The 25,951-nt window shown below is 46.4% G+C and overlaps 1 protein-coding gene across 8 annotated transcripts in view; it reads right to left on the bottom strand.

The window, feature by feature from the left end:
- CADPS (calcium dependent secretion activator) overlaps nt 1-25,951 on the bottom strand; it is a 225,309-nt gene that overhangs the window by 156,329 nt on the left and 43,029 nt on the right. For all 8 annotated transcript variants that reach the window (XM_064453572.1, XM_064453576.1, XM_064453573.1 and 5 more), the window contains exons 2-3: nt 22,810-22,923; nt 17,966-18,298 (exon numbers count right to left, since the gene is read on the bottom strand). In XM_064453572.1, the coding sequence (XP_064309642.1) occupies nt 17,966-18,298; nt 22,810-22,923 (447 nt within the window). The remainder of the gene's footprint in view (nt 1-17,965; nt 18,299-22,809; nt 22,924-25,951) is intronic.

Genomic DNA, 25,951 nt, shown 5'->3' with positions numbered 1-25,951 from the left:
CCCTCCAAAACCAGCACAGGGGATGCCTCATGCAGTAGCTGGTTTGCAAGGCTGGCACTGAAGTGAGGGTAATCACCTCCCATCCCCACCCTGATCATCACACACAATTATTCAGGTTTACGCTACTGGCAGCTTTCTTGACTGCATAATGACACATGCTAAAAATATTTGCCGTTTGGACTAGATTTCATGTTTAAAAATGTATAACAAATAATTACCCCCCAGCACAAACCTTACAGCTTCTGCTTCTGAGCAGATGGGAATTTGTAACAAACTTCATTTGGCAAACCAGTGTCCCCTTATCTGCCACCACCACACCTGCACCGCACGGCCACACAGCGCCGAGCGCCTCGTGCATCCCAGTCCTGCTTCCTAACGTGGGTATTTCCACACCAAAGGCTTTTGGCTGTGGGTGACCAGGGAACAGCGCCCATCCACCTGCCTGCAGGGCTTCTTTTCAGAGCCCATCACAACTTTGCTGCAGACTGAAATGAAATAGTCAGAAGCGGAGCTAAATAACTGAACTATTTTAATTCTGTACTCAGCAATAACACTGATACTTTTGTGCAGGTGTCCAAAACCTGCCCAGCCATGAGAGGCTGGTGGGCTCTGAGCCCAAAATGAACTATTAGCTCCTTCCCATGCAATCTCCTGCATACCCCTAGGAAATCTCAGCCTATGGTTGCTACATTAAGGCTGTACCCTCCATTCAAACTCTACCTTATACGGCAAAATAATATCTACCTTTGCCCAGTTCTTCCAGCCCTGACTATTAGGAGTGCAGCCAACAGCATTTGCTTTGATCTCACCGAGTTTTACTGCACTTATACATGAACAGTTAAAGATCACTCCGATACATTTGCAAACAGGTCAAATTACCTGGGACTGTTTCCCCAGGTAAGCCAAACTGTTGGTCCTTCCTTATCCTTCCACATGACACCCAAAACCTTTCCAATACATTTTTATAGCACAGATCCCAGATCTGGATTTAGTAGAGGTCTTTTCTGCTGCCCTATAGGAGGATAATGGTATCCCCCAAAATTTCCTGAGGTTTCTCTGTGTATATAGCCAAGACCTGAGTAGCCACTGTAGCTACAGCATTGCCCTGAGTTCAGACTCATTCATGCACAATTGTCCTCACAGTCTTTTCAGAGGATGCTCTGAAAGTCAAATTCTCTTCAGTCCATTCAGCATCCCACAAGGGTGGTTAGACCTAACTGAACACTCACCAAACCCCAAAACATCCTCATCCCCATCCCTTTTTCAGCACTCTCCCTCTTCACTCTGTCTTTGGAGAAACATGTTCTTCCACTCTGTTGTTCAGTCCTTCAGCCCTCATTTCACCTTTGGCCCTGCCTTCCTCATGGCTCCATGCCCACGGAGTTCAAAGCCTGGCTGTTCTTTCATGCAAGAGCCAAACCTTCACGTGTGCCAAAGGCCTGGCACCATGGCTGGAGACCTCGGCACTCCCACTGAGGCTGCAGCTGTACCCTGTACTCCTTGCTTGCATCAATGCCCTCTGATCCCTCAGCTGATGCCCCCAAGGCATCAATCATACACAAGCACTTTGAAAACCCTTCACAACTCAGTCACCTCCCTGGCATCTTGTTACCTTACTGCAAGTCTGACTCTTGCTTTAACATCATTTATGACACTTCGTACTTCCTCCTCACTTGCTTTCCATGTAAGTCCTCTCCAATCTCTTTTAAAGCAGAAGAAAGAAGAAGAAAAAAAAAGGGGGGAGCAGGAGGAAGGATAAAAGGAGGAGCTGATCTTCCTCTAAAGTTTGCCAGAAGTTATCTTGGAGGTTACAGGCTTACATCTTGAGAAAAGCAGGGGTAGCAGAGCTGTTTCAGATGCTGGAAAACAGAGTAGGCAAGCCGCTGTAGCAAAGCAGGACCGGCCCTGTCTCCAGTTCAACTGCATCCACATGTCCTCCCCAAGACAGGCAGCTGGGGCGGGGTTTCACACCAACACATCCCAGGGCAGTTGGAAAATCTCTCCACACAGATCACTACTGTCAGACCAGAGGGATGGTTTTTGCTCCATTTTAAGGCAGGAATCATTACAGCCTGAAGACAGCTCTACAGCAGAGGGTTAATGTCATCTTTGAAAGGCAATGTTCCCGTTTCATGCTGAACTCTGGTTTGCTTGGTGATTTCTTCTGAGCCCAGCCCCTGCTGTTATTTGCTGTTAGCTTCGGTAGTAGCCCTGCTCTTCCCTTCTGCGGGGACCATGTTGGCATGGGCCAATTCATGTCCAACAGTTTGTCCCTGTTGATTTCCAATGACATCTGATTTAATGCTATCAATGGGCATTTACTCCTTTTCCAGCAGGACTTTATTTGACCCATTTTTCTTTCCCTCTGCTTAGCAGCACCCCTCACTAGCAGCCTGACCCACCCCTCCTCAGCAGCCTCTACACAGAAAGAGTTTTGTTATTAATGATTCTTATGAACTCTCCGTCTTTGAACAGGAGCGATTTACTTTTGATCGATGTCTGGCATCCAGTAATTTCACGCAACAGCGGAGAGAGATTCCCTTCTGCCGTGGCACGCTGGTATGGCATGAAGCCGTAGGGAGACAGATGTGCTCATTCTCCTGCCCTTGCATCCTGTGTTGCCCTTCCCTAAATCATCTCGTGCATCTATCACTACCCTGACTGCAGACGAGACAGAGTCTGAGGTGTTGAGACACCAGCTCTCCCAGATATCAGGGTGAGTTACTGTCTTGCAGTGGTTCACATGGTGCTTCACCTGACAGACCACTAATCCCTGGCGCCGAGTAACTTTACGCAGTGATAACGACTGATCTGGCCTAAACAAAACTTACTTTATCATCACCCAGAAGATCACCCTTATTTTGGAGCAGACCAGGTCTTCTCAAGATCGTTAACAACAATGCTCAGATCGGCCCCTACTCTGACGTTACAATGCCAGTGGGTGCGCTGGTATATTTGGGGTAGAAATAGCTTTTTGTTGTTGTTGTTGTTCATTGATGCTGCTTATGTTTTTAGCTATACAATGGATGAAACTGCAACTGATGTTATAATAGGAAAGTTTAATGATCCCAGTTATCTCCTTGAATGTACCTTTGGCTATTTTCATCCACAGAAATAAGACTTCTACTGGCTGCCAGGCATCCTCAGCTTTTTTGCAATCACTATACATAAAGGTGGAACAGATTGACCAAGCAGTGACCCTGAACAATTGCCTATGTTAAGTGGTAACAAAGAAGATCAGGAGTTATACGGCTGGCAAAAGAGATGCACGGGGAAGGAGCAGAGTCACCCCCTGCCACCAACCCGGGGGTGCTGGTGGAGCAGCAGGGCTCCAGATGCTGCCACCTGGGGAGAACAGCAGCACATCAATTAGTTAAACCATTAGCAAACCTGGTGGCCAGTTTTCTCCTCTCGCTTTGCAAAGGACCACGTTGTCAGCAGGGGCTTCCCAGAACAAAGCTATTGTACCAACCTTGAAGAAACCACCCAGTCCTCATCATGAATATTGCAGATGTTAATGGGAAATGAAGAGTTTGAAACAGACCCTTTCCTAAATACTGCTGCTGCATACTCATGAATGGTCACCATAATTTTTATTATGGATCTGTGATAGCATATAAACCAGTATTTAGAGTGCATTGCTCTTCTATTAATCAAACCTGTACTATCCTCTCTAACTCCGTTCCCCGCAGTCAGATCCAAACCATGCTGTTCTCGTCTGACCTGACAATCACTCTCCTCCACAAAATTATTTTGGAATCATTTTGACAGTGGCAGCCACAGCTCCTTCAGCTAATTTACCCTCAGTTGCTACCTAACCAGCCGAACACAACTGTGGCCAGCCAAAATCCACTGTTAGGAGAAAAAGGCCAAGTGAAGAGAAAATCCACAAGCAGAAAGGTGAATAAAGAATCATAGAATCATAGAATGGTTTGGGTTGGAAGGGACCTATAGAGGTCATCTAGTCCAACCCCCTGCAGCAAGCAGGGGAATCTTCAACTAGATCAGGTTGCTCAGAGCCCCGTCCAACCTGACCTTGAATGTTTCCAGGGATGGGGCAACCTGCGCCAGAGTTTCGCCACCCTCATAGTAAAAAACTCTTTCCTTATATCCCATCTAAATCTACCCTCCTTTAGTTTAAAACCATTCACCCCTTGTCCTGTCACAACAGGCCTTGCTAAAGAGGTTGACCCCATCCTTCCTATAGTCCCCCTTTAAGTACTGGAAGGCCACAATAAGGTCTCCCCGCAGCCTATTCTCCAGGCTGAACAACCCCAACTCTCTCAGCCTGTCCTCGTAGGGGTGGTGCTCTAGTCCTTGGATCATTTTTCGTGGCCCTCCTCTGGACACGCTCCAACAGGTCCATGTCCTGGCTCCAGAGCTGGATGCAGCACTCCAGGTGTGGTCTCACTGGAGTGGAGTAGAGGGGGAGAATCACCTCCCTCGACCTGCTGGCCACTCTGCTTTTGAAGAGCCAAGTTAGAGGGTGACTGAAAATGGCTGCTTGATATTTTACATTTTTGAGAATTTGGATATGCATGGGGAGGGAAGGTAGGAGAAGAGCCTCCAAGCCACAAGGAGACAGCAGTACTGTGATGAGGAACTGTTGCTGATATTACAACCCAGCATCTGAAATAAAGAGCAGTTGATTTTAATGTGATTTTAAAAACAAAATAAGATGTGTTTGGCAAATGATATTCTCATCAAATGTAACAAGCCTCACCTGATTTGAAAAAATTACTGTGTCAATAATTTCTCCACAAAACCACATCTCTGGTTTGCAGCTATCTTATCAATCCTGGCCTCAGCTCTGCACACAGGCACGCAAGAGTTCTAGTAATGGCAGCTGAACACATGCCTGCAGCTCATTTCACCAATGTTGCACAACATGAGCTCGCCAGCAAACTGGCAGAAATATCAGCAGGATAAATGACTGCTGTCGAGAACAAATGAGAGACCTTTAATTACTCTACTGTTAGAATTTTATAATTTAAACCACCCAAAAGACTTTCTCACTGTCATCTCTGGACTTAGCTAGGTCACAAAAGCAGCTAGTTATGTTTAGCAAAACCCTCCACAAAAGCCAACAGCTCACGGTCCTCAACCCAGCAACAAGGAAACTCTTCACTGATGTTCCTTCCGCTAAGGAATAGCCAAGGAGTAAAGCCTTACGTTTGATGCCTCCTGCCAGCATCCTACTGCAATCTGTGTTACCTGCCAGGATCTCCTAGCTTTGTTGATGACCTGGAATATTGCTTTCTATGTCCTATGTTTTACCTTTTTACGTTGATACCTGGAGCAATATACCCTCAGTATGGACCTTGACCAATTTCCCTTCCTGTGGACTAATGACAACTGGAGACCTGCAGGATCGCTGCTGTTCCCCGTATAGCTGTAAACACAGGCAGCAGCTGGTCAAGATGCAGAAATGAGCATGGGGCACATCCCAGCACCCGCAAGAACGAGTAGGTACATTTAACCAAAACTCAGCAGGGCGTTGGGCAAAGTCTGCGTGCGCTTCTCTGTGGGTCTGTCACTGTGCTTGCTTCCTCCCCAGCACCTTTTGTCATTGCAAACCTCACTCTCCTGGCAGCACACTCAGAAGAGAACAGCAAAATTATGCGTCTGCATTTTGTTCTCCTTTACCGTGGGAAGTGCCTATTATTTGAGCCAGCCCTTCCTCTGCATGGTCTAAGGAAGGCTTAAGGCCCAAGCGTGAACACACAAGCAGGCAGCTAAGCTCTGGCAGTGCCCAGGAGCCTGCAAGGCACAAGAACCTGGTTGTGGTTCAGGAACCCGGTGACACAGGGGCACCACAGGGCTCAGACTCCAACCTCCAGCCCACACTGCGCTCTCCTGGGTCACCAGCATTTGGGGCTCTCATACAGCCGTGCTGGGAAACTCCACTCACTTCCCTGCCATAGCTATCAATGTTTAAGATCGACAATCTCCAACCTTACAGCATCTACAGCAAAACACACGTGCCCCTGAAGTCTGACTTCAAGCTGGCTGCTCAGGAGGTTTACGCCTCTTTCCCTTGCCTTCTAAATCTTCCCATATTACATGGGGAACTTCAGCTCAATATTGCCTTTAATCTCAAAACACTCTTTGGAAGGAATGGCTGTTACACCATCATCCTCTTTGTTAAACTGGGGGTTGCAATCTTTTTCCTTCTTTCGTTGCAATGACATTTCTACAAAGACTTCACACCGAATGACAAAGAATATCATGCCATCACCTCCCCACCTTCTTACCATCCACTATTTCAGAGACAAAAGAACTGGACCAAGGACTACAACACATGAAAAACACATGCATAGCTCATTCCTGCTAGGAAACATCACTGCCACCCTGCATTATACAGCAACGTCTGTGCGATGGAGGCCAGCATGGTTTTTATATGACTTTAAGCTACTATAGCTGCCTTTTAAATACAGGAGAGGCTGTATTTGAAGCTGTCTTGCATCCAATTCCCCATTGAACTTGCACTCTAATTTTTCACAAAACATGAGTAGAATCAGATGTTCCAGAAAAAACACAGTATATTGGATACGAAAACTCAACACTGAAATAGAGGTAAGGAACTGCTTATGTAAGTTACATTCCCTGTAGTTCGGGATATTGAGACTGAGCCTTTGAAATGCATGAAATCTAGTTTGTTGATCATTTCTCAATTTATAGTCAGCTCAGTGGAATAAATATGTGCCCACTTCGATATCTTTTTGAAGAAAATTCTTGGCACCTCATTTCTCTTAAGAAATATACCTATTCTCTTTTTATTTTGGTACTTTTGTAGATGCAAACTGGAAGATTAACCCAGCTGTATTTTATATTCATGCAGTACTTTCTATAGTCTGATCCATCTGACTCCCAAAGTTTCTTCTGAATTAAAATGACACTGTCTATCACATCCCAAGCTGTGGCATGAAACGTTTGTCAAGTATCACAGAAACACTGGTAGTCTGAAGGATGAAATGTAGGGAGTGGAGGAAAGGACTAGTGAATAACACTTTTTAAAAAATAATTCTCTCTTCTGGAATACTGAACATAATACAGATTGCAACGGGGTTGAAGCAGCCTTGGAGAAATCACATCTTTCAGAAATAAGATTAGAGAAAACTCAGTAAAATATTAATACAGAACTTTCAAAATATTCGCTTAGTGGATGATGTATGTCACAAGAATGATCTCTCTATTTAAGATGATAAAAAGAAAACCGAAGGAGGAGTGTGTAACATTAGGCTAGCACAGCTCATTGAAAACCAGTCCCAGTTCTCTGACAAGACATTGCTGGTTGAAATGAAGGCTCTGAAGCTCCAGCACAAGCCTCCAGCATGACCATGTATAACCCCTGCTATGTGCAACTACTACAGTATCTTCCTATTTTGCTCATGAAATAGGCATCAAAAGTTCCCCAGGAAAGCCACAGGATTTCAGTGATAAAATACATGAGTGAGGGCTGAAGTGCTGCAAAGCACCGAGGTTTTCATGTGGAATTCAAATTAGATTTAAAGACCTACATGCAAAATTAAATTCTAGCGGCTGCATTGTATTTCCAGTTAAAAGGAAGAGAAAAAGAGGCATTAACATAGTGCAGGGTCATGCACCAGTTATGTCTTATTAAGTATTCCAGCCTTCCTTAAGATAAGCATCACATATGGGTTCTTTTGCAGTTAGCAGTTCCTTGCTTAAAGAGAGAGAGGTCTGGATAACACCCCTTCTGTCTCCCAGGGCCTCCTGGGCTGATTGACAGGAACATGTACTGCAGAGAACAAATGCCGCTCAAAGGAAAAACAAGATTACTTTCTCCAAAGGTGGCCAGTGGGGTCATTTCTTTGTCACGTCTTTTGCTCACCATCTCTGGTTGAGGGAAAGACAAAGAGGAAGAGTGACATTTTTCTTTCCCAATAAAACACAGGACATGCTGAGGAGCTGTTTTTATGTATGATGGCTTGCACTGAACACAGAGTTAGGGCAGCAAAAGATTGCTTAAAATAAACATGGCATTTTGAGAGCTGAATCCCACCTCCGGAAACCAGACCACGTGGAAGCCCAACTCAGAATCCACCCTCCAACCCATTTCAGTTACATTTTAGGTTGCTTTTTGGAAGACCAGCACCAAACGTCTGATTTTATGTATCACCTTTGGCTACCGATCCCCTGTGACGGACAATGTTTGCCTTGGCTTCTCCCTGGGCAGACCCACCAGGTGTTTTGAGGCTGAGCCACCCTGCGCAGTGGCAACGTGCCCCACAAGACGATTGGGGTTTTTGGTGCAAAGTGGTTTCCCTGAATTCAGCAGCTTCTTCTCCGCTTGCTCCCCCATTTCTATCAGTAGTCTCCTCTCTGCCAATACAACGGGAACACCTCTGGGTTTTCTGTTTTGTGCCATTCCAAATCTCCTCTCCACTGAAATGGTTTCAAGCTATAATTCCTGAATGTTGTCATATTTAATGATGCTCAAGAACTTTTCCTGTTTCTGTAGCTCCTGCAAACCCTTCCCCACTGCTTCAGCATCTCCCTCTGCACAGCTGTGCCAGGAACAGTCCATCTTCCCGACCTTCCCCTCTGCTCTGATCTATTCCTGTAATAAAGCTCAGAGGTGGAAGCAGCCAGGCACTTGCAGAGGAACCAGACACCAGAACAGCTCTCCCAGTTAATAATATCAGGGCCAAAGTGTTTCCTTTCCCAGAGACCTCTGCTAATCTGCAAATTGCAGCATCAGCAGATCAGCACATCATCAGCTACCTCAATCCTTCATACTTTTTCCCCAATTGTTCCTACCTAGAGCCAGGAATTCATCACTCAACCTATTCTTTCCAAAATGCAAGGTGGTGGTAGGGAAATAAAATTGTATTAATAAACATCCATCTGAAATGAGGCTCCTGATGTGATAAAAAAAAATAATCTGACTAAGCAGCAGGAAAGTCATGCCGACAACTGGATCTTCAGTGAAATAAGAGAATTTGCAGTCCCTAAATAGAGGGGTTAAGGTAGATTGAAAATGTCAAGTCATTGATATTTTATAAGGTAACCATGTGGGTTTTTTTTATACATTCCTTTGCAGCATGAACACAGATGATGAAAAGCATTCATAGGCCAATTGAAACAAAAATAAAACTGAAGAGAAATCTTGATGGTAATTTAAACCTTAAACTGCAGAAATTAATCAGTCCACACAGACAACTAAGAGTGTTCAGCTGATATTGCACCACAAAACCCCCTCTCTAAATAGAGGAATAAAAACCATTTTACAAAGGATGAACGTCTTGAAAATCATCCTGACTTTAGCCCTAATGTACCAGCAGGGATCAATACTGCTGGAGCAGGATAGATCTGGTCTGATGCATGAAGTTGCCCATGTGGCCTCTGGATAAAGCACAACTGTTTCTAATTTAATTTGTACAAGCTGCTGGAAATGCAGAGGACCGCTGGTCCCGGCATGCTGCAGCCCCTCGGTGCTGCCCGGTGAGGGGGTCACTAACGGCTTGGGTGCGTTAGTCTTCTCTACTGCTGCTCCTTGAGATGATTTTGGATGTGCTTCCGTTAGACTAACGAGCCCTCTAGGTTGCACCTACCTTGCTGGCAAGGTGTCACCCCTTACAGTGAGGGCAGGGGAGCAGCGCAGCAGATCGGAAAGAGGGGACGGGAAATGGCGAGGGTGCCCAATTGTGACAAATTACTGAGTGCTCTATTAAGCAAACTAAAATAGGGCTTTGGCTCAGAGAAGTCCTCATGGACTTCTGCAGCAAATAATGAATTAAATCCATCTCCAGAAGCCCATGGCGGAGGGGCTCCCAGCAGCCAACATGTTTTGCGCGGCAGCAGAAGAGCAGAAAAAAGAGGCTACTCCTCCAGTCCAGAACCTGTCTGGATACTGAAACCGATTTCTGTCCCTTAAATAATACGCCACAACAAGCCACCACTTGTTTTGGTGGAACAAGTGACATTTGGCTAGGCTGCAGAGAGGCATCCTCACCCCTAAACTGGGAGGGAAGGCTAGCAAGAGGTAGCGTGGGAAGGATTCAGTACAGAAGACTTCTTCAGTCTAATAAACATCTCTGGTTAGTGTTAGAAGAAAACAACGGGCTTCTCCACTGCAAGTCTTCACTATTGTTGCATGTCATTATAATTCCCCTGCTAAACATCTGCTCTTCGGATGCACACTCTAGCTTGCTTTCTGTAAAGGGACTGTAAAACTAGAAGATGTCCATAGTAGGGCCAGAACTGGAAGTTCCTAGTGCACGAAAACATACATCCCCAACTGGCAGCTAACAGGGTTAAAACACCCTCTGATTAAATGAAAGCATCTTTAATTAGTTTAATTGACCATGCCTCAGCCAAGACCATCTGCTCAGCAGCATTTGCCTGCTCTTTGCAGGAGCGATTGATCAGCCATAGCTACAGAATACAGCATTAGGCTACATCAGATTTATTTTGTTTAATAGAAGAGCTAATTTGCTTTAAATTTAATTACAGGGGCCAAGATTGCTCTCTGAGTCCATAACAGCACAGAACATAAGCTGATCCTACAGCTAATGGACGCACGCGTAGGTCCATACAGGTCTGTGCAAATCAGACACTCGGTGACGACAGCTCGGGGGAGCAGGTCCCACCCTGACAGGGAGTGATCGCTGCATTTTCCTCCCCAGAGATGGGCAGCAGCAGCATGGCACACGGCTGGGCTGGCAGGGCCGCCCTGCTCGCTGTCATGTCCCCCTCCAACTGGCTGAGCTCTTCCCTGCGCACTCCGCTGAGTGCTGAAGGAGACCAGGTGTCGGATGCCAGAGCAGACAGATGTCCCATCTCAACCACCTTTCCTGCTCCTAATTATAAAGACACTAAACAATGCATCACATGTAGGGTCACTGTTTCTGCACTGCATGGGACCAACAGGGACAATCAGGGGACTGCTCTGTACCTCCTGGGTGACCTCCACCAGCAAACCTCTCCCAAACAGGGTGGCTGGCAGCCAAGGGTCCAGCAGAGTCAGACATCACACCCGCCCCATCCTGACACTCTCTGTTTCTTCGCCCTCCCATGCCAACCAACATCATTCCTCAAAATATTGCACCGAGCCAACAAAGGAGGACAATTCCCCCTCCTCCCCGAAGGACCACGTGTATCTACGTTGTGTTATTACAACGGAGAAAATTTCATTCACTTCCCAACACTTTCCTTTTTCAGTTTCCCTTCAGGCACTAAATCACTGCCGTCTTTGGGAGATGCTCAAGCCCTGACAGGCATGCTGCGGCTGCCACTGGCTGCTACAAGAGTAATTACAACCCTGCAGAAGGCTCCAGGCTGCCATTTCCGTTTCCATGGAAATAAATACTGAATTACTGAAAACAGAGTATGATGCTTTACGGATTTTGAGGCTTTTGATCATCTCAAAACCACCTTAACCCATTTTTATTGGTGGTGGGTTTGTTTTAAGGGTGAGAGGGGGATAACACTCACAGTGTGGAAATAGGCAGAGTGACCAAAAGGTGTTCTGAAGGACTGAAAGAGGGGAAAAAAGAGCCAGGAGGTCTGGCTGATGCCCTGGGAATTTGCAAGGGGGACAGTGGTGCTGGCTGAAGCTGCTGGTTGTCCACAGCACCCAGGTGTCCAGCCCTACAGACAGCAGCCCACGGAGGCTCGTTGGTCCTTGCCTGCAGCCCTGGCTCGCCATCACTGCCCCCGTGATGGTCTGTTTGCAGGGGCTCTGGGGCTGAAGCAAACCTCCTGCCCTGTTAGAGAGGTCATTCTAGCCAGCGTTAGTGCTTAAACACCAGAACTGCAGATGGCCATTTCATGGGCATTGAGCTTCAAGATGAAGCTAGAATAAAAAGGAATTTATTTATGTTCTTCAAAAATTATGAATAGGGATCAGAAGGGAGTGATCTGACACTAAACCCCTGTATCTCTGAACTGAAGGGACGCAGAGACGTGCACAGACAGGTAACTCCACCCTGCGCAATGACCCTGGGCTCAATTCTCATTGCAAGGCATGGCTGGGAACTTTTCATCATAACAAACTAAATTAAAGACTAGGTTTGGGGAGGATACACACAAACCAAACATTTGTGTCACCTTAACCTTCATCCCACCGTCTGAGCTGTTACAGTGCCTCAGGGGAGTTTGTCCTTACTTGCTTCTGCCCTACCTTGGGCTGCATCTTCCAAGTACCACCACAGCATCTCTGCAATGGGCTCAACACACCGCAGCACATCAAGAAAAGTTCGGGAGAACCACCTGAACTGCAGAAATGAGAGGGGGACAGAAGGCGAGACACTACCTCAGCAAATCATCTCTAATACTGACTTGAGCTAAAATCAAACATTTGATTCAGGACACAAATCCTAAATATCTTTTCTGCTAACACTTCTGAAACCAATTTTTTTGGCAGGGGAACTTTCTGCTTTGTGAGAAATGTCAGCCTTTGGACACAGTGTCCTAATTCAGCTGCAAAAATAAATGTCAAAACAGTGAATTCTAGTTTTAAGCCAGCTCTGGTCATTAAAATTTGGGTTGAAATGTTTCCTAGCTAAAATCACAGGCCCCCAAAACTTACAAAACAATTCCAATTGCACTGGTTAGTGGCTTTCATCCCTTTACAGGAAATAGCCACCAGACAGTGATGGGACTTGGTCTGTGTTGTAGCCTGCCCCCCCCCCCCCCCCCACTTCTCTGACGTTTTACCTCCTATCTGGATAGACCGGAACAGAGGCTGAAAAACCACGACCATATATTCCTATGTATTACTCAGCAGGTTTAACATGCTTATATTTCGCTATTTATTTTCAAATCTAATAGCTAAGGGAATTTGATGAAATTGGAAGCTTAGCATGGGTATTTTGCACATTTAACAGGAATGCCACAGTGTACAGGACACTTCAGGCCCAGGAAAGAAGAGAAAGTCTGACTGTGAAGCCTCTGAATTCAGACAGTCCTGCAGGGACAGCCCAGTGCTTCCTCCAAGGCAGGAGGATGGAAGTGTGCAGCTCATCACAGATTTAGTCTGGACATCAGCTACTGCTGCTGGATTAACTGAACAGCATTGTACCAGTTTCTTCTTTTCTCACTGTAGATAAAAATGACTTTCAAACACAGCTTGAGATAGAAAAGTAAATCACTGTCCTGCCGCTGGGAAAGAACAAGACAGGGAGAACACCACAGCCTGATTTCCAGAGACGCTGCTGCAATTCAGCTGTCATGAAGGTCAGTAGGAAATACAGGGCTCATGCCCAAGGAAACACCGACTGCAGCGAAGACCCAAGATCGCAACTGCCCAACACTTAAAGAAAATAGCTCCTGTATGACTCTTCCACAGTTGTGGGTTAATTACAAGGCAGCAGAGCTAAACACAAGCCTTGCCAGTGGCTTCTGGACTAGAAACCCCAGACTGAAACACCCTTTCCCCCCCACGATGCCTCTCATGCAGCAGAGGATCTCGCTGCTGGAGCTGGAGATACTCAGTTCCCACGCCAACTCCAGTGGAGCAGAAACACCAAGCCACATAGCATGTGTTATGCAAAAAACTTAAGCCTCTGTGTATTATTTAAAATGTTCTAGTCAGAGGTTGTGCTTAACATCGTTATCTCCGCAACCATTCTGCTACAACACCACTTCCCATCTTCGTTTCCTAAAAGCCTTTCCAATCACATCAATCCCTTTCGCTATCTCAGATCCTGCTATATCACTATCACATTAAGAATACATTTATCTCATACCACCTGGGGATATTGGATTTAAAAAAATCCCTTTAGAAATCATCCTCCTTCTGCACAAACAAAATATGATTTCAGAAGTGAAAGAAAACACAGTCCCAGTGATGTAATCATTAAGCAATTACTGAGTATGATGTAACAGGAGGCCACATAGAGAAAAAGCACCTTCTTCCAGACTACAGGCAGAGTTCAAGCAAGTGTTTGGGGGGCTCAGCATCATTCCTGCTCATGCTTTAGGAGGACAATAACCAGGCTAACTCTTCTTACCCTTTGCCTCCTTGCACAGCCTCTGGGGCAGTTTTACCCTGCACACCAAAGCAAGGAAAAGCACGTCAGACCAGCCACCCTCCCCGCTCCCAGTCAACAGGAGCAACAGGACAAGCCGATCGGCTTTGCTTTCCTAAGCACAGGTGATTGACTGATAAACTGCATTAACAGCCCAGCGCTGCTGCTCCAGAAAGAGTGACGGCATTCAGACAGCCTGCCAGGGAAAAGGCTCCCTTTCCCAATTCCTCCCATGCACAGCAGACAAGAGTAGGTCAAAAGTAAGTGTAGCTCATACTGCGCCAAACCAGCGCTGGGAAGCCGGTTATTGCCCACAGATTCGTTTGGGAGGTTTGTTCGGTCTCAGCACACAGCCTGGGGCTGACACCACGGTGGGATGCTGGGCCAGGGTCCGTGGTGGGCTCTGGCAGCAGCTGCCTGTACACTGCCCAAGGGAGGAAAGCAAACATATTAATCCCCCACATGTGAGCAAGTTGAGCCCACACGGTGTTTCTGGGAATATTATAATTTCAGCACACCCAGAAAGATGCCAGACAGTGTTTTCCTTTTACTTAAAGCTTATTCACAAACAGAATATATAAAATATTTTGCTCTTACGAAACAGGCGACAGAAGCTTCAATCGAATTATTAAGAAAAAGATTTAGGTTGCACTTCCAATTAACTCCGATGAGACAAGAGTCAGACCAACGAGTCAGTGTATGTGTGAAGCACAGGGAGGCAGATGAGCACTGCTGAGGCTGACTCTGATTGAAACGCAATCCAGACTGAAACAAAATAGCATGATGGAAATAAATAACCATTTTTAAGGATTATGGGGCCGGTGCCCCAAAGCCCAGTGGGTGTGCTCTGTGCCTGCAGGTGCAGGCTGAGAGGGACCTCGCTGCTGATTTCAGGACAGGCTGGCAGAGCAGAGGTGTTTACAGAAGACAGCTTGTCAGAGAGAGACAGATGTGGCAAATGAAAATTTATGAAAATGCAAAGTGGTGGGGCAGGAGGGAGGGCGAGCGGCTGGAAGGCAGTCCCACAGAAGCATGTCCCAGCCCTGCCACCGTCGTAGCGCACATGTACATGCAAAGCAGGGAGCTGTTCCTCCCCTCCGGCTGCCCCGGGTCCCCTCCCACCCAGCACCCACCCCGGCTGCTGCAATGCCATACATGCGCTTCTTCTCTGAGCAGATGTCTCTAGTTTTAGTGCTGTAATGTTGGCAGGTGCCTCTGGCTCCCTAATTGGCGTCAGACTTCCCATGACAGAGATGCCACCGGTACAGAGTGGCTCAGCACAGTCCAAGGGGTTATGGCACAGGAGAGTTTCCAAGACACGAAGGGCAGTGCCCAGAGCTTGACTTGCATCTTCAGCCTGCAGCAATTGGGCGCCCAGCTGTTCTTCTGGCTTTTAATTCTGCCCTGTATGAGCACCAAGAGCTTTTGGAGTAGGAAATAACTTGCTACTAAAGTTTAAGAGGGAAAGGGAAAAAATCTGCTGTTTCAGGGCTGATGCCAATGCTTCACCATGAAAGATCAGGAGAAAGTTTGCTTGGAGAGAAAGGGGCAGGTTACCCAATCACTGTTCATTGCATATTATTTTCTGCTCCCCTCCTCCAGCTCTGCTGCAGGAAACACACCAGCCATGGGGCATACACCTTTGACTTGTGCTGGGAGCTCCCCATACAAGCTAAGCAAACAAAAACATTTGTAGGCTGATAGGTTTTACTTATACCCTACAACAGACTGGCTGCAAGTGATGGCTGAGACCCTGTGGGAAGGAGTAGTGGTCAACAGCAATTTTGGTGCTTCATGGCAAGGTGGAAGTGCAGAGCAGCTGCTCCTGCTCTAAGGGCTGCCGGTGGCTGGAGAGCTCCAGAGATCCCTCTGGCATAGCCCAGATGACATGACCACAAGCAACACCGAAATAAGAGTCCCCACAGCAAAGCCTGCAGTTCCGCTGGGTGCTCACTGCTGCCTTCCCTGCAGCACCTAACGGGAGAAGGAGCAGCAGCGACCTGCTCCCACCTCCACTCCCCACAGGGCATGGTCCCACCCCATCGTGCCAGCAGCCTGGCACCGTAAGTACTCACACTGTACCCCAGGAAAATACCAAACAGCTGAACAACTGCTAGCCTTGCAGCCTTTTGAGCTGTGCCTTGTATAAAGGGCTTTCCCTTCTGCATAGCTAATCCCCACTATCCAGGTATTAAAAACACAGTAACTCTCATGCTAATGCTTGCTTTCAACAGAAATTATGTCTTTCTCTAAAAGCTTAAATTAGAGGTTTGCTGCCTCTGAGTATTATAGACCCAGAATTAAATCTTTCACTTCCAGAGTGAAGCCAGGACCTAGTGCAGGAAACAGGTTGCTCAATTCCACAGGGCAATTCGCAGGCAGCAGCCACTGGGTTTGTGGTATCAGCCAGAAAGGTTCTCATAAGCAGAGATCATCCACAAAGCAGTGCAGCCCTGACTAAATACTGTTTTCTGCACCACTGGGAACCACAAAGCAAGAGGGAAGGATCGCACACATGCTCACACAAATTCATCCTAGTTCCTTAGCCAAGCACAGGTCAAGAGACGATGAGATGCAGAGGGCTTGAGCTGGTTTAAGTTAAATGGGGGGGAAAAAAAAAACAAGCCCAAAAAACCCCCCACCAAACCAAACCAAACCAACCAACCAAAACCCCAAACCCAAGTCACTGCAGAACTGACTCAGGTCTCAACATGTCACTGAAAACATTATGGTTTTGATTTTAAAGAAATCCTCCAAGAGAGGATGTAGGCATGAAATCTGGTTTGTAAACATAATTTATGAGGACTGATGCAGTCCTTGCTGTTGCCTTTTTGCTATGAAGACGCCTTACTCAGGGACATTTATTATCCTCTCACCACTCTGCCATTAAGGTCTGAGATGAAGAAGAACAAATGCAAGATAATTAAGCTCTTTACAGGAGAAAAAACAGATCAAACATAATTTTCTATGTCTTGAAAAGAATTGGAAATGTCTAGACAGAAGACAGACAGAATTGGTCTCGAATGTATTAATTTCAATAAGAACTTGAACCCCTGAATTACAGGGAAGAGATTGAGGTCTACTCCTCCAAAAACTTTCCAAGGCATTACCTTACCCTCCCCGTGACTCTGTCACCCTTTATCCCACCTGCGATATTTATATCCGATAGCAGGGGACCATAACCTGGGTCACTGACAGCCTGGACAGCCACCGACAGCCGTCAGGAAGAGCTGCTGGGAATGCAAACAGCACTGCGGATTCCCAGCTCCGCGCCTCTGGGAACTGGTTCTTACTGGGGGAGAGAGGAATACGAAAGGTTTTAATCTGTCTGGGAACTCATAGTGCAAGCAGAGCCATGCCAAGGTCGTGGGGATTTGGGAAGCTCTCTCCTTCCACCATGGGCACTCAGTGGGTCACAGAGGCTCCCTCTACTTGAGGAGAACCTGTACAAACTCAGTAGCAAGTTTGCGTATGACATCCACCCCGGGGGCATCTGAGCTTCAAGGACTAACGTGGTTATTGTGGGCTGCAAGGACGTACTTCTGTCATTTGGATTGGTGATGTGGCAGTGGAAAGGCAAGCAAGTCACAGCAAAACGGGTCACTTAGGCATCATCAAAGATCTGCTCATGCACACACAGAGCTGAAGGAATAAAGTTTTCTCATTTTAGCAATCCTATGGGATTTCAGGAAAGAAAATTTCATCTAAAGACCTTCTAAAACACCTGCAGAAAACCTTAAGCAACCAACCAAGAGAAAACAAGCATGAGCAAGAGAAGGAGGCCCACCTGGACAGTCAGAACATAACTGGCAGTGCACAAGTCCCACCATGAACCAAAACCCCCTTCTCTCAAAAACAATCTGGTCAGACCCAAAGCTTCCAGTTCATAACAGCAGTATTTCCCATTAGGAAGCCCTTCCCCAAGAAAACCTCTTCCATTCCCACCCAGCCTGGGAGAGGGACCTTACCTGACACGCATTGTACAGAAGCTGATGCTCAAATTTCTTGATCCCCAAAATGTTCTGGAACATCTCGTAGAGCTGCTCCTTGCTAAGGATGAGCTCCGAGGCAGCGCTCGCTGTCATCCTGGCCTGCTGCTTGCGGGGATCCTCCTCCCCACGGTAAATAGCGTCAAACTTTGCCATCCAAGAGCTCAGGACCGTCTCCTTGCTGAGGCCATCAATTTCTGGCAGGCTGCGCACTCTCTTCTCAATGTGCTTCTTGAAGACCTCCCGGGAGTCATTCGCTGAGCACCCTCCGCTCTGTACCATCCTGGCAACACGGTCACTTTTCAGGAATACCTGCAAAAAAGGGGTGACTTCAAATGGTGTCAGTAAAAGAAAAAAATAAATCCCCCTTAAGTACCACAAGACACCGTTTCGCTGCTGGGAAGCCCACTATCTGGCTGCCAGTACACTTTCTAACTCCTCACTCAACAACCATATGTTGCCAGATGGACAGAGGTTTCAGCTGTACTTTGGGAAGGGTAATGAAATCAGGTGAAGCTTCTGCTTTGTGTCCACTAAAATGGAGCATTCTGATGCAATTAGGATTTCATGCGATGTTGTGGTCGCACCTCACCAGATACATAAACGTCCTTTGGGAAAACAGGATTACATTTTGCTGTATCAAATGTTTTAATAAGGAAGTTACTGCTCAACTACATTCACCTAGCCAAATTCTGCCTTGTTAGAGGGAGCCCGGTCACCCTACTCAAGTCAGCAGCACTGCATTTCATTTATCCTGGTAGCCAGGCCCCTGGGAAACCTCTGATCAGCGCAAAGACCAGGCTTACATTAAGCTACACCAGAGGAGATCTTTGCAGACTGCCCTGCTGTCACAAGATGATGGGAATGGCACTGGATTAATTAATTTAATATTACCTTCAGTTAAATAACATGTATGTCCCCACTTCTGCCATACCCTGGTTTTTCCAACCTAGGCAACCAACACTGCAAGAGCACTGTTAAAATGCCCTGGGAAAGGACAAGGACTAATGGCCTGATCTTTGCAAAGTGATGGGTAAACACCAAGACAACTCAAATCACTAGAAGGTGTCATGGCCACAGGTGGACAAGGCCAAATCCCTTCCTGCTTCAGCCCTGCTGAAGTAGCACAGGGTGGTTCGGCATGGCTTGAGCTGCCGGGGAAGGTTTTGCAGAGAGAGCAGCCTGCACAGTGCAGGACACTGACAGCAGGAGGGAGGGAGAAGGCGTTTGATAAAGAGGCTCTTACCACTGCAAAAGCAGCAGAAGAGTCCAAACAGACCCCTGCAGACCAGGAGACGCTGTGGGAGCAACGAAGAACTGAAGGGTGAGAGAGGGACAGGGGGATACTGTGCTGGCTCTCCTCTCCCAAGCCCTGAACACAGGAGAACAATCGATGCCCAGCAAGAACTGCTGTTTTATTAATGATGCTGAGAACGGATGAATGCAGCAGGCTGGGAAGAAGCTGTGCCAGCACCAGGGCATATCTGTCAGCTCTCAATAATTAAAGAGCTTGAGGATGACCTAAGGACATGGTAGATTTTTTTATACCACTCAGCAACATGGCAATCCATGCTCCCAGATGCTTGATGGCACAGGCATCTGTTGGGAGTAGTAGTGGGTTTTGCTCCAGGACCAGCCCAGAAACGCTGCTGAGGAATAGCTGGGGTGTTTACTTCCAACAGTCACTGCGCTGAGGAGTGCTCCCTGCAGAGGAAACAGGCAGAATGCCATCAGAAGCCCCTTCAGTCCTTGCTAAAACAATATCAGTACACATTTTGTTTCCTTGTAGGGCTTAAATATGAGTGATAACACCCTGGGTGTGCGCAGGTTCTTTTAGGTAATAGGTGAGAGCTATCAAAATCCAAGCTGCCAGTGCAGCCGAGGAAGTCCCCAGCACACTGGCTGCTGGAAACTGTGGGAGGTCACAGCAAATGGCCCTGCTGTGGCACCCTCTGCTCCCATGTCCCCTCTCTAATAATTTGCCTTTGGCCTGACCCTGTGCGACGGCGCTAATGACTTCCCATACCCACCAGCACCAGCGGCTGCTGTTATCTGTGGTCCTCACTCCTGTCAGAATGGTGACGGCACTGCGAGCAGAGGGACCTGACTCCCCATCTCCCCTCATCCCCAGTTTATGCTCCCCGGATGCGGACTAGCAGTCAGCAGAGGAAAGGAGGGCTGAGGCTGGCAGAGAGGAGGCAGGCGGAGGAGAGCGCCAGTCAGACACAAAGCAGCAGAAAAAGACCATGAAATAGGAAGATAAAAAAAGATAAAAGAGGTATTTTGTCCTGCAGAGCGAGTTGCTTTCTTTAGAAAATGCCAGGTGAATCGCTCAGCTGTAAGACTGCCTAGTGGGACTGCCAGGAGTAAGGAACTGCTGGAGCAAAATCCTAGTGTGAGTGCATACGCTGCTGCATGCAGATGAGAACTGGCCTCTGTGAGCTGGGTCAGGCATCTCCTGCCATGTCCATAGATGAGTCCTCCAGGTCATGCATGGTCCTGGCTCTATCTGCCCACAGCTGAGTGGAAATGGGTCTAATAAAGCACTTCTGTAACAGCCACTGAAGGGACTGCTGTATAAAGCCTTACTCATTAGAAGTCAAAGGACACGAGCCAGGCTCTCCTGGAGTGTCTGTTGGAGTGTGCTGGGCTCATCTCGCACACACGGATCTGCAGCATTCCTGCAGGCACAGCGGTGCTTTGCAGACCAGCAGTGGAGCCTGTTCAGCTCACTCAATCTTTTAATTTGATAGCAGCCTGTGAACTAGTCTAAGACTGGGAATCACACACTTACCCCTTGACAGCAGACTTAACAGCAGAATGTGGCTATGCAAACACGTCCATGGCAAGAGCAAATACATCCCTGACCTACCATGTCACCTTTACCTCTTTCTCTAGCAAAAAAAAAAAAAAAAAAAAAATTCCTTCCCCAGGTAATGATCCTATTCTGCACTGATTGTAAGTGAGCCCCTTAGAAACGCCAGCCACCTCCTGCACAGAGACTGCAGGTTTCAGCTAAGCAAAACCCCAAGTTTTAGTATTTTCCAAGCCATCATGCAGCTTTATCAGTCACTACCTAAACGTTGATTTCTAGATAGTGTCCATCCAAGGGACAGTTAATTGCACAAAAGTCTGAGATTTGCAGAAGCTGAGATAAGCAGGTTCTGCTGTGATTGCACCATGGCTTAAGCAAGGGTGGGCACCTCCCTGCAGAGAAGGGAGGAAGGAGAACACCATCAGCAAGGAACACTGCTCAGGTGCTGACAGGGGGCAGAGGCTCTCTGCTGTGAGGCTGTCCCTTGTGCCACTGCAGGTAGTTCCAAGGAAGACGCACACAGCCGTGCTACACCTGCACAGAAGCTGAAAGTACACAGCTGTAAATTAAAGGAGACCAACAGTTAGAGAAGAAAAAGAAAATTTTGCTGAAGGACAAAGGAGAGCGATGCGTTATGCTTTTTGTGGCCTGTTTTAAGTAGGACAGAGCAGGTGGAATGTCCTGTTGAACTGAAGACATAGGGTTTGCAGAGACCTAGTGCTGATCAACTGCTTTTTGTACACTTGATTACTTGAGACAATCATACAGCATAGGAGTTCTGGAGTTGGTCAGGACATGCTTTCAGCCAGGCCCACCAGTGAAACAGGGATGTATTTTGTCTGTTTTTTAAGCAGTTTCCTCTTCCTGCCCAATAGTCTTATCTAAACAGATCGTGCTGCTCTTACATCCTAAAATGCAGCTCACGCCATCTTGAAAACTTTCTCTGAGAGCATCTGTTCGGTGAAGCTGTGATAAACTGATGATCCCTTGGCAATTTCTTTTCTGGTAAGAGATGTAAATTACTCTCAGCTTCCTTCCTGTACAGAGGATGATGGAGCTGTAACTACTAGGCCAGTTTAATAGAGTTAATCCAGAGATAATTTGTGCTTTCCTTACACAGAAGCAGCTGCTGCCATTTTTTATAGAGTTAAAATTCTCTTCAGTTTTAGTATCTGATTTTGGTCCCCTCTTAGATTCCACTTCCAGAGAAATATTTTATGTAGGCAATTCAAATCTTCACCTTTTATGACAGAATAGCTCTAGGGAGAAAGAGAAATGGTTTGCAAAAAGGCTAACAAAAAAAAAAGCGACACTCCTCATACAAATCACAAGCACTGATTTCCTTCAAAAACAGAAGCTCTTTCCTTCTGAGAAAAGATATGAAAGGCAGCATTACGGGCTGCATACAAAGAGGTGCAAAAAGACAGACATGCATAATTATTCTTTTGCACAATTATGAATAATGCTTCATGTTCTTTGGTACCATCTAGTTTTGTACATCCCCCTTCCTCCCCCTTTGCTTTACAGCACTTGTCATACCAAAGAGAAAAGACAAGACTCCTGCTAAAAATCCCAAAGTCAATTAGACAAAACGCAAAAGCTCCAGCAAGAACTGAATGTGCTGCCCAGTTTTCTCTTGGTATTTTTCATAGGGAGCACATGACATTTATTTTGTATTGTGCCATCTTTCTTGTTTTAGAGTACACTGTTTAAAAGTATCAGGAAGATTTTTTTCAGCTTAAAGGAGGGATGATCTTCCTCATAATCAAGCTATAGGGTACACCACGGTGTAGGGGTTGCCGCAGTTGCCGTATGGTTGCATGTTCAAACCCCTGAACCTCATAAACGTTGTGATGTATTAGACATCAGATGGAAGAAGCCTTGCACTTGCCTTTGTTTTGTGCTTTGTTGACAAAGGACAGAGAAGCCATTAGATCAGGATTTGACCCTGTCTGTGAATAGGGGTGAGAACGGGGGTTCATACAAATATTTTATCATCTCCCCTTACCTCGTAGTAGCTCTGGACAGCGTTTATAAATGCTTCATCTGCCACAATCTGGGTTTCTCCATTGAGAAAGGCCTGGAAACGATCTTTGATTGTCTGGAGCTGCTGCTTACTTATCTGCAAAACATACAAAAGGAGAAAATTGGTCAAGAACGGTTTATTCATGTGTGGGGAAAAAAACCCCACTAATTCTTCTGCAATATCTTATTGGGGTGCTTATGATGTGCATTTCTGCTCTCCTTCACAGACAGCAGCAATAGATAAGGAATCAGCCATGCGTGGGTACACACACATGTGCACACTTCGTCCTGGCAAGTTCATTTAAGCATCACGAGCATCTAAAGTCACCCTGAATATAATTTCTAAACAGCTCTGCTGCCACAAAAACGCACACAGATTTTTACCACTTCAGGTATGCCTAAGTCAAAAGCAAGCTGCTCGGTGCATGCTTGGAAGAGACTGTTTCAGTGCAATCTCTTCCCCATTTAGCCTCTCCTCCCCTTTAGAAGACAAGGTTTCATCACCGAACTGGAAGCCTTGCAAGCTGGCTGTTGAAGATGGCACTCATCAGCACCCTGAGGCCTTGGTTTTTCCTCATTTGTTTTATTTTTCCTTGCTCATTTCTTTTGGCTTGTCACATATAAAACACCAGTCAGGACCAGTGGTGAAAGAATTTAATGCCACTTAATGCCAAATAAATCATACATGGGAAAATCTGTTCTCCTTGTCCTAGCAAGGACTTTCTCTGCTGTCTGTTTGCTGCGCAAAACAGCTTCTGGCCAGCATACAGCTGGTATAACCTACAAGACAGTTCTAATTTTGGCACAATGACATCAATAGAAAGTTTACAAGGGTTTATTCCAGCCTTGTAAGATAACATGCCGTTATTTTGCCAATTTATCTGTCAGTTTAAAACCAGATATAGCTAAAAAAACCCCACCGCTTCATCTTGTAGTGCAGACAAAGTCACAGCAGCACATAAGTCATGTACGAGCAATGCCAGCATAACATCTTAACATGCAGATAACACTCATGCTGAAGGGCTACAGGGGTTTAAATGTAGTTGTGCCTGGTTTACCATGGGGCTACTTCGGGTCTGAGGATAAGAATTAATTTAGACAGAAGGAAGCAAACAAGATGTATATACGACAACTTGAAACTTAAAAGGAAGAGAGAGCAGTAAGAATTAGGACAACTCTTTAATAATGACCAAAGAGTCTAGAGAAGAGTGCTTTCTTCTCACTTGTATGCCTGCAGAAGAAACCAGACCATTAGAATGGAAGAGAAAAATAAAAGTAATGGCTCCAAGTGTCTAAATGGCTTTGAATAAAGTATCAAAAACTAGAGATCCAAAGAAACAGAGCACAACAAAGCTTAGTAAACACAGCTAGTGATAAAAAGCAGGAGAGGGACCACTTGGAAAATGCAACGATAAATATCACTAGATCTAGATGATGCGCCGTGTGGAGTGTTCAGGGACTGTGGTAACGAATGTCATGAATACTGGTAATTAATTCTGCAACACCACACTGAGGAGGGTTAGTAAGCAATGGCAATTTACTGTGATAATCTGGGATTAGTTTATCCTGGTGCTCATGGAGAGGTGTTCATCAAAGTGACACAAAGCAAGACTCGATAAGCTTTGCTTCAGAAAACATGGAACAGCATTTGCCATCCCTGTGGGTGCTGGAAAGACGGGTCGTTCCGTCCCCCAAAACAGCAGCCCAAACTTCACAGGGTCTGACACATGCAACAAGGCTCAGCATCACAGGGCTGGAACCATCCCTCTAACCTGACCCCCTCAGCCCTGGGCACCATCTGCAATGAGCCCTGTGGAAAAGCACTGCTGAAAGCTCCTGGCTTTAAGGCTGGCAGGATCTAATTTTTGGCTCTAAGAGTCCAACTGCCATGCCAGGGACCTAAAACTGTTTGTGGTGTTTGCCAATAGCACCCTAGACATCACGAGCCCTTAGGCAATACGCAAAGCATCAGACATAAAGCAGGCTGCAAACCTATCTGAGCTGATGGAAGCTCCTGACAGAACTGAAAAGAAAACTGGGTCAGAGATAAGAGGAGCCAGAGACAATGTAGTGATCGAGTGGGAGACACCTGTGGGAAGGCGCTAGGTCTGGTTTTATTAAGCATTTAATTATCTGGAAGAAGAGAAAAGCAAGATGTTAATTAAATGTATTGATGATTTTGTATTAGCAACCATTGTGAATGTCAGGCAGAAACGACAGGACAATAGAGGCCATAAGTAACCAAGAAAAGAAACAGGAAAACTACAGGTAACAGTGAAATCACGGTGTTGAGGAACAAGGAAAGACATAGTAAGAGCACAGATATTCTCGGCCAAGAGGCTTTTCATCTGGGATTTTAACAATGTGCATGACATTTTTATTACTTTTTTTTCCCTCCAGGTTATTTCTTAGGACAACCTCCAGGAGTCCTTGCTTGATCAATTCCTATAATGCCATCTAGCAGCCATATTTTATGCTCCTTCTTCAATACTGAACAGGCTACCTTCAAAACGAATGATGCACCTTGAAATTCCTAGAAACTCCCAGTACGCAGCTCATACGTGAGTTCCTGGGGGCTGTGGAAATGAATCATCAGATTTGTCTCTACTGAAGTGTCAGTTGCCTCCTCCTCACCCCCAAGCTCTATGCAAGTATTTTCCCCATCTAGGGAAAAGGAGACCCTCTCTGATCACAACAGGCTGCAGCATGGCCCAGTCCTCAGCTAATGGGACACTCGGTCTTCCATCCCCACCAGACCGTCAAGCAGCATCGGTGTATTGATCTGTGTCTGTGCCACTGTTATGGATGTTATGAAGAAAGCAGTCAATCCGAGCCAAAATTAAACCGCTTTCATATTAAATTTAGCTTCTGCAGCACAGCAGCAGAGGCCTGGTGCAGAAAAGTCAGCACTGGCAAGGGAGCAGAAGGGACTAGACCTGCAGGTCAACGAAATCTGCCCAACATGCTCCACCTCCCATTTCATGCCTCCTCCCCTCATTGCTGAACCCCAAAAGCACCCCTCGGGCAGCCGGGAGGCAGCACCCCCCTGGCAGAGGCTGGACCAGGGCAGGGGAGCAGCCTCAGCCCCAGCATCACACTCAAAGCCTTTAAGCAGGGCCAAGCAA

Source organism: Phalacrocorax carbo, chromosome 6 (assembly GCF_963921805.1).
Source record: "Phalacrocorax carbo chromosome 6, bPhaCar2.1, whole genome shotgun sequence".
In the NCBI taxonomy this organism is placed as follows: Eukaryota; Metazoa; Chordata; class Aves; order Suliformes; family Phalacrocoracidae; genus Phalacrocorax; species Phalacrocorax carbo.
Note: the sequence above shows the minus strand (reverse complement) of the source record. Positions and strands in the feature narration are given on the sequence as shown.